General features: G+C 30.7%; 1 protein-coding gene across 7 annotated transcripts in view; it reads right to left on the bottom strand.

Annotated features, from left to right (window-relative positions):
• Positions 1-3871: 3871 nt before the first annotated feature.
• The window catches only part of LOC132716086 (tyrosine-protein phosphatase 99A-like), a 44779-nt gene continuing 38661 nt past the window's right edge, over positions 3872-9989 (bottom strand). For all 7 annotated transcript variants that reach the window (XM_060699251.1, XM_060699250.1, XM_060699249.1 and 4 more), the window contains 7 exons: positions 9559-9708; positions 8978-9148; positions 8511-8639; positions 7931-8056; positions 7397-7545; positions 6663-6798; positions 3872-6135 (listed from right to left, as the gene is read on the bottom strand). In XM_060699251.1, coding sequence (XP_060555234.1) covers positions 5965-6135; positions 6663-6798; positions 7397-7545; positions 7931-8056; positions 8511-8639; positions 8978-9148; positions 9559-9708 — 1032 coding nt within the window. In that variant the 3' untranslated portion in view covers positions 3872-5964. The remainder of the gene's footprint in view (positions 6136-6662; positions 6799-7396; positions 7546-7930; positions 8057-8510; positions 8640-8977; positions 9149-9558; positions 9709-9989) is intronic.

Genomic DNA, 9989 nt, shown 5'->3' with positions numbered 1-9989 from the left:
TGTTGTTTTCATCCGAAAAAAATAACTAGAAGCCTAAGGCCTTCTTGGTCGATTCCTACGCATGAAAACTTCAAACCGGTGTTACATAGCCAATAAACACAGCTCAGACCAATATTGTTTTGACCTTAACAAAACAAAAGAAGGGAGATCACCTATGCTATTTTTTGTGTTTATTGGCAGTTTAACCACCGTTTTTTCTCCCTTCTTTTTGTATAGTGACAAAATCCCGTGGAAAGTTAGAATTTTTGTTTAACACTTCATTCTGTTCCTGATATGTACCTTAAGATTATAACTTCAGCTATCATACTATATGTCTGGTTTTTCAAGATGACATGTTAACAATTCTTAGGCTAATCACAACATTTACACAACAGTGGCAACACAAATTTGCAACAACAGTTGGTTCATGTTCGGGTCATAAACAACAATAACAACAACAAATGGTTTAATAACTAACTTTTAGTTGGTACAATTAAAAAAGTTGCTGGTAAAAAATGGCAAACATGATAGTAGTGTTATAATGACAGTCTTGTTTTTCATGCAATAACAATAAAAGTGATGCCCAACTTGTTCTTTCAATAATAAAAGTGTTATTGTAGGTACAATAATGTGTAAGTGCAAGAACAACCTTGTTTTTTTCCCCGCATAACAAGTGTTATTGTACATTCAATACGCTGTAAGTGCAATAACAAACTTGTTCTTTCCGTAATAACAGTTTAACATCCTTGCGAAATACCAAGCTTTAAAATAACAAATTTGATGGTTCAATAACAAAACTGTTGAAGAGTAATAAAAACATTGTTTTTAGTTGTAAGTGCGTAAGCAGGTCTGTTTATAGTGAAATAACAATTGTGTTGGTGCAATAACAAACTGGATATTGGTGCAATAACAAACTGCATGTTTATGCAACAACAAACTGGATGTCAGTGCAATAACAAAACAATTTTTCATGTACCAACAAACTGGATGTTGATGCAATAACAAACTGGATGTTGATGCAATAATAAATTGGATGTTGGTGCAATAACAAATTGGCTGTTGGTGCAATAACAAACAGGATGTTTGCGCAATAATAAATTGGATGTTGGTGCAATAACAAATTGGATGTTGGTGCAATAACTAACTTATTGTTGGAGCAATAACAAAGTCCTATATAAAGTTTTACCTATGTAACAACAATACTAACAATTTCATATAACTCTCCTTGGCACATAATGAAACAATACAGAAAATATCTAAACAAAAATTTTGATTGGCAAGAAACATTTAGTGTAGGGAAAACTTTTTGAAATGTTATTTTTTTCAAAATGATATCAATATGGAAATACATGAAATAATGAATACGAGTCTTTAGTTATACTTGACCATGACTTAAAAATATCAAATAGCTTACCATCTTCATTTCAAACCAATCTATCATAGAACTATTCCTGTTTTATACTGAGAAATATCATGTATGACAATTGTATGTAAAAATTGAATAAATTATTCTAGAGGAATATATTATGCAGCTATTTTAAGTAGGAATTTTAGCATTGATATTGTGCACGAGTCATTCTCATTTAAGGAAATACACAAACATATTCCTTTATACAAGTCTTTTTCATTATTTTTTAATTTACAGACAGCAGATATAGAGCTTATAATCCTATCTAACAAGAAAAGTCTCCCTTATTTAACACACATGAATTATGTAAGGGGACAAAACATCTCCAATTAAAACATTCAAGTATTTTTAAAAGATCCTGCATTAAACATCAGCCAAAGCAGAATTTTAAAAACATCAATATTTCAATATGAATTTCATCAAGTTAGAAAATAGCTAGTCTGCCAATTACAGGCTATCACTCCTATATGACTTTATACTACCTGTACAAATTCTTAGTTCAATTTCTTTTATGTGCATTTCTCAACATTTGTATGTTAAATAGACTGAACATCTCTTGGAAACTTGATATGATTATATTGGAGATATATAGGTTATTTTGATATCTAATTATTTATTAGCAATGAAAATATGACATTAAAATGTCGGCATATATTTCAACAATGTTATAACTAAACATTTATGCGGCTCAAGTCAAGAGCAAAGTAAGCAGAGATAAGTGAAAGTACATAAAAATGAAGAGAATTATGCACAGCTGTCTATGTAGACTTGGTTAATAATAAAAATTCTTACATTATACAAAATGTAGTAAAAGGTTTCAATCAGAAAATAACCTGAAGAATTTCATAGAAATTAACATAGGCATATTAAATAAGCAGACTGATATTATATAAATGTGTGTAGTCAGTTACAACCATAATTATATACCTGTAAATTACTGATATAAATAATCAATATGAGCCGGACCATGACAAAACCAACAAAGAGCGTTTGCGACCAGCATGGATCCAGACCAGCCTGCGCATCGATGCAGTCTGATCAGGATCCATGCTGTTCACTATCAGTTTCTCTACTTGTAATAGAGTTGGTAAGCGAATAGCATGGATCCTGATCAGACTGTGCGGATGCGCAGGCTGGTCTGGATTCATGCTTGTCGCAAATGCACTATGTTGGTTTGATCATGGCGTGGCTCATTATGAATTAATGTATTGACACTCGTCATGGCTACACTTGTTTTACATTGGCTTACATTTATTTAGACAGTAACATTATAAAAGAGGCAAATATAAAGTTGTACAAAAAGTATCAAAATACATGCTGGTTTATAGTATAGCCTTGAAAAAACACAACAAGGCGTTCAACAAAATTATGTAATATTATGACTAATGAACAGCTACAATGGCTGAAAAGATAAAAAAATTTACAACAAAATGTTCAAATATATACTATACAATGATAATAAAATAAGTTAGATATCCACATATCTACACGACAAACATTTACATCAGACAAAAAGAAAAATACAACGCTTATTTTGTGTCTTATTTGATCTACAAAATTTATGAAGACCCGAAAAATCTAATGAATAGAAATCGAAATTTTCTAAAAATAATTTTACTATAGGCCATTTTTAAAATATTCATTTTCTTGACGAAGCCTTCCAGCATTAATTAAGTCAACATGTGACCATGATAAGAATAGCTAGTGTACTAAATTCACTGTAATACATGATCATTTCTTGAATTTAGGTATAAAGAAAATGGTGTTGCATTGTAACTTGTGTGATATCTCTTGTAGCTATTCACTGGAAGTATCATGCCTATTATACAAAACTTGTTGATGACAAAGTTGAAAAAATAATATTCCCAGTTTGAAACATTTTCTAAGGTTTGAAAATGGCTTCAGATGGTTAACAAATATGGCTAGTCATTTATAACCTACCCCTGATATTAATTGTTTGGCTATTAACAAGATTACTGCATTAATAAAACAGACTCTTACAAAAAACTATTTAATAAATTATGTCAATGGTTTCTAGTGTAACTTTATCATAAATAATCAGCAATCTTGTTTTGAAACCGTGTAAACTCATGTATATCACTATACAATATTTTTTTCCTATTTGAAGAATGGCATATCTTTACCATTATCCTGCTGAATTTCTTTAATTGACTTGTGCAGCTTTCATTTTTGAAATTCTCTATGGTCCATTTAAGGATATCAAAATAATATTTTCAAGTAAGTCTTTAACCAGTATATAGCTTGTCCCGACATCACAGATGTGCAAGTTGGCCTGGCCCCTGTAGTGGTATCAAAGGTTAATCATGTTAGGTTCCAGCAGGGTAAAGTTTGTGGGCTTGTTGCTATATAGTTATATATTAAGTTTATTTACTGTTGATCATGCTCCATTTTTAATTATGAAATTAAGAAATAAAATTAACGAAAATATGCCACTTACTGTCCTGTTAATAGCCAAATGCAGTTCAGAAATAAATTGTGATAAATACTGCATAATTATTCATTAATTGCATATAGCATGTGAATCATTTCTTGATTACGAATAATTTTCACTTTTCTTAAAATGTTAGTAATTTTTTTTTTCAAATATTTTGGCTCATCTGGAGGCATGCAGCTTTATGGTGTTTGTGTACGGCAAGACAAAAGATAACATACTGTTGTTGTTAAAATATATAAATAAACTGATATGGCACTAATACATCTTATGTATGACTATATATGCAGGTTTTACATGATAGCACCTGCTTTGGCAATTAACATTTGGAGTACACTACACTCTACAATAGACCGTATACATTGAAAAAATAAGGTTAAAAATTATTTTGATTTATTGTCTTTTTGAAATCTTCAAAATTATACAGTGAAACATTAATTATGTTTTAACTAAAATTATTTAACATTTTTGAAAAAATGAATACCTAAGATAATGGTAAAAAAATGTAAAATGAAACTTAGATTCAATTAATGTTAAGAGTACAAATTCTTCTACTTAGTGTATACATACTAAAAATAATTTCATTGTCAAAATATATGAAACCCTACAGTAAAAATTTTCCTAATGAAAATAATTTCCTGAATCTTTTTAACTCTTTTTACACCAGCAAGTATGACACATTCTGATATACATATAACGATGCCTTAACATGTTACAAAAAATCTTCTTATTTGTTTAAAAAAAAACTATATACAACAGTTGGTCATGGTTTATAAAATCTGAAATTTACAAATATATCTTTCATGATAGAAAATGTATCATTTTCGTTGAATTCGCACTCCAGTGGTACAATACCTAAAAAAATATCATCTATGTTAATATTATCAAAATCTTCTGAAAACAACACATATCTTAACTTACATTATCTTTAAGATCTCAAAACAGTTCACAAAATACAAAATGACACTACAACAATTTCCACACAAATATTTATGAATGACACTTATGAAGAAAACAAACAATGCACCTTTCGTAAATAATTCTAAACAATGATGGTGACTACATGAATATGAAATTACTTATCAAGTTTCTGGTTAGCTGTATAGACAACCTATTGTGCTGTATTTTTCACCAATCCAGCATCTGTTTCCTATTCTAGCATCTACAGAATAATTTGGTTAAGAAAGCTACATGAACATATATGAACACATACTGATCTCATAAAATCTTAATAATATCATGTGTTATATCCCTCAAATGATGAATGTCACTTCAATATAAAACTAACAGTACTAACCCAAGTGAATGTCACTTCAATATAAAACTAACAGTATCAGCCAAAGTGAATGTCACTTCAATATAAAACTATCAGTATTAACCCAAGTGAATGTCACTTCAATATAAAATTATCAGTATTTACCAAATTGAATGTCACTTAAATATAAAACTATCAGTATTAACCCAAGTGAATGTCACTTCAATATAAAACTATCAGTAATTATCCAATTGAATGTCACTTCAATATAAAATTATCAGTATTAACCCAAGTGAATGTCACTTCAATATAAAACTATCAGTATTAACCCAATTGAACGTCACTTTAATATAAAATTATCAGTATTAACCCAAGTGAATGTCACTTCAATATAAAACTATCAGTAATTACCCAATTGGATGTCACTTCAATATAAAATTATCAGTATTAACCCATGTGAATGTCACTTCAATATAAAATTAACAGTATCAGCCAAAGTGAATGTCACTTCAATTTAAAACTAACAGCATTAACCATGCTCTAATAAATGTGAATGTCACTTTATGAGACATTTGTCAGTATTTACCTAATCTTCTAGACTTATTTCACTTCACTCTAAATCTATCAGTATTCACTTGGTCCTGTCAATATGATAAAGATAAATGTAACCTAAAGTTAATTCCATTTGTTGTGACAATCAACATTTGAGCCAAAAATTACTTTAAACAGGCAAATTAATGTATAAATTTTCTGCATAATTCAAATGTCATAGTATGTGAATGGAAGTAACTTGTAAATAACAAACAGTTTAATATCAACCAAAAATGCTAGCGTTTGTGTCTAAGATACAATGACAAGTCAAAATGACTGTCACACGTCAGTTTCTACTTTGCTATTTATAGTAACACTACGAGGCAGAGTGCCGTTTTTCTTTGCAGATCCGAGATGGAGTCGGATGGATCCAGGCGAGGATTGTTTATCTCGCTCCACCATTTCTTTGGTCAAACTCTCTGCTGCTTGGTACAGGAACAGGTAGTCCTCCTGTAAAAATGATCACAAATATTTTCTTATTTACATGCCATTTCTAATACATTCAAGTAAAACAATTTAAGTCCAAAATAAACAAACAAGAGAGTTATATTTAACTGGTAAAGCAGTTATTATCATATTTGTCTCTTTGACATAGCAACATACACAAGTCTAATAATTATGATATCTGACTTCAACTGACTAACACTCTTAATACATTACTCAATCAGAATATTTGTTAAGGAAACTACCAAGCTTTTCTGATGGAGGAAGATCTCAAGTGGTTCAGGCTCAAATGGGTAGAACCACAAACCTGCTGTAAGCTAGCTGTATAGCTTTCATACATTAAAGAACTCAAGTCTCGGGCTGGATTTCAACCCACAGCATTGAAAATTCTAGAGACTGAAGTCAATAACCACAACCACTCAAATATTACAAGATACAACAAGTGCTGCTTATCTATACAAGATTTACATACAATTCATGCATAATGATTTACTTCAGCAATTCAATAACGATATCTTTATAAAAGTATCTACCTTTGATCCTATACATCCAGCTCGCTTGAGGTGATAAAGTTTTGCTAACTGATAAATGTTGACAGATTTATCAAACTGTAATTGGTCATATATACTGAACATAGCACAAAATGTGGTCGCTTCAACACCTCCAAAGCTAAAACATAAAAAAAAACATTTTTTATACATCTTCTGTGATTTTCATTGACTTTTTTTCAAGATTCTTAGCCAGACTGACAGAACACAGGACATATGGTAACTTGGAAATGTTTAAAGTGGCGTAAAGGACAAAAAGAAAAATTGCAATTCCCAGTGGATTTATACCAACTGAACATTGATATAACAGTAACTGGTTTAGAAATACATATCGATAAAGTAAATATCTGATTAAACTTAATAATTTCTTGATCATTCAAATATGTATGGGATTGTGGGACTTCGACACAATAATCTGGTTTTTTTTGTTTGTTGACTTTCTTGGGGGGATCATAGTAAAAGTCCTCAACATATTGTTGAAGTCCAACTGCAGTGTTGGAGAATACAAGGCTGTCATTTCAAGTATGTGTAAAGCTTTGAGCAGAACACAGGCAGTATGTAAACCAGTTGAACAACTCTACTGTATCACAATTTTTTTTCTCCTATCAGACATACAGTAGTGTGAGGTAAGTAAATCAAAATAAGCAACCTTTACCACTCTATCGCAAAATCCTCTTTAAAATAAATAAAGAGACTGAACAAAAACAAATTCAATATACCTGTCAACCACTATAACAGGGCCGATATTATTCTGTCGATGTAACCTTTGAACCTCTTCTACCATATCAAACACATGGTGTCTAGGGTTACACGATGACGGCCATGGGTTCACTGGTTTTACTATTGTAGTCATCAGAATGTAGTCATCCTATTAAATAACACAAAACACATTTCTGTAATATGCTTAATGAAAATAAAACATAATTTATATTATATGACAAAATACTGTGTTGCTTATGTCCCAAATATATTACTGAATAAGGAAATTATGGCAACAGTTTATTAATTTAAAATCTGGACTTTAAAATGTCAAAGTTTCTGTCAAGTTCTCCTCTCGGTCTGTTGTGTGTACGTATGAAAACTAGCTTTTAGAATGAAGAAATTGTAATTAACTTTGAAGATTTTAAGATAATACTGAAATGTGAGGAAATACCATGACAAGGGAATAACCATCTTCTACATTCATAAATATCCAACATCTTTCTGGAAGCTTCCAGAATAGATACATCATACCTACAGGAAAGTTACATTACCTGATTAGACTGTAGGAGGAATTCTCGGACCTTATACTTTTTATCATCATCATCTTCCCTATATGTCACCTTGAAACAACCAATATCTATAGGATTATCCTTCTCTGGCCAAAACGTCTTAAAGTCCTAGAAATATATACATGTACATTCAACAGTTATTATCAGATGCTAACAATAAAAAGATTAGATGCAAACAATATATAAATTATAAAATTGTAAATTTTGAGTGAAAAGTTTTGCCAAAAAGGAATTGTATTTAAATAGAATTCAGTGAAAATTGAATGGAGATAGCTGAAGCCATCAACCTCTGTGTTCAATCAGGTTTGGCAATTTGACCTGTATATTAAGAAATAACTTTTCACAAAACATCATTACTGAGCTACATCTATTTAAGTATAAAATAGTTATTATGTCTTTGCATTTGCAAAATGTTTATTACACCAGAGTTTTAAATTCTTATTGCCCAAGTTTATGAATTCTGATTGCCCAAGTACTTGAGGTAAGCAAAATGCCAAATTTCAAAATGAAGAGAACAGACTGTGAAATAAGAGATGTGTATGTCTATTTATAGAACACTTACATCATCATCAACATCAGATAGCTGCACTATAACAGAAGAGTTTTGATCCCATACCATCCTCCAGAAATCTTCTACAGTTTGTTCAAGTGGATGCTGAGTTACTATAAACTCATTACTCTTGTTGTAGCCCTGATTAACAAAAACAAAACTTCAATAAAATTTTTGTCCTAGTAATACAATATAGCTGCTTAGAAAAGAAGAGTAAAGAAATGACTTTCTATCAGAGAATGACTATTATATCAATTAGCTGTGTAGTAAGTTTTTGCAGGCATAAGTAAAAACTACCCAGATTTTATACACTGTTTAATGCTCTACCTTCTCACTTTAAAATCTATAAATGAGCCGCGCCATGACAAAACCGGCTCAAATATAATTTAAGTTTCAAAATCCAAGCAGCACAAATCTACTACAATGATTCACATATATAATGGATATGGCAGATGAGCTGACACGAGCAAGAAACGTACCTGTAGATATGTGGCATTAATGTAGTCAGAGCCTTCTACACCAGGTTTCATTGGTAGTATGACACGTTTAACACTTAAAGGAACCATGTCAAGTTTACGATTCTTACACAGGTTCACACTCTTCAACGCATGAAACATATCATCTGGTTTTGGGCTAAAGTTTGTGACCAACTGAAATATTAAGTTATACAGATTATCAAAGTAGTTTAACATTACAAATGTGTAAATTTTAGATTTCTCTTCAAGTTCATAAAGTGTTGCATTGAACTAATGAGATACAATACCAGATATCAAAGTAAACAAATAAAGAAAATCTCCCATCAACTTGTTATTGTTTATCTTTTTTTGTATACTAATGATTACTGATTATCCCTTATTTAAATTTCTAAGTCAGCAAAATTTTACCAAAAATTGGACAGTTCTCATTTAAGTTTAGATATATCATTACAGAATAGATGTTAGTCTCCATGCAGACCATCAGTTTCTGAACATCATAATTTTTTTAATATTAATTTCAAGCAATTCCTTTTTGTATCAAAGGAATGTGGCTTGGTAAACTGCAAAGTCAATCACCCACTTACATTATATTGTATATCAAGGGAAGTCATTTCCCCATTTATCTGATTGGTGACTTGTGACAAATATTTGCTGATGTCATCTGCTCTGATTTCTGTATCACCCTGTGTCAAGATGTACTCTGCTATTGCATCGTGTATTAACATATACTGCTCCTGTATAATCATAGATACAACAAAATTACATATTTATCACCCTGTGTCAAGATGTACTCTGCTACTGCATCATATCTATATCGATCACTGTATGGAAAGGTGAATTCTATAATAGCATCAGTACACTCATTGCTTCTAAGTGAAAATATAAACAGACTTATCTCTTGCAATTTTGTACATGTAATATGCTTCTGCATCATGTATACATATAAACTCTACTCCTGTGTAAATATATGTAAACAAAGTTAAAACATATTTATTTTGGCTCGATTGCGAAACAA

Source organism: Ruditapes philippinarum, unplaced genomic scaffold (genome assembly GCF_026571515.1).
Source record: "Ruditapes philippinarum isolate M1 unplaced genomic scaffold, ASM2657151v2 ctg579_1_1_1_1, whole genome shotgun sequence".
Lineage (NCBI taxonomy): Eukaryota > Metazoa > Mollusca > Bivalvia > Venerida > Veneridae > Ruditapes > Ruditapes philippinarum.
This window is presented reverse-complemented; position numbering and strand designations above follow the sequence as displayed.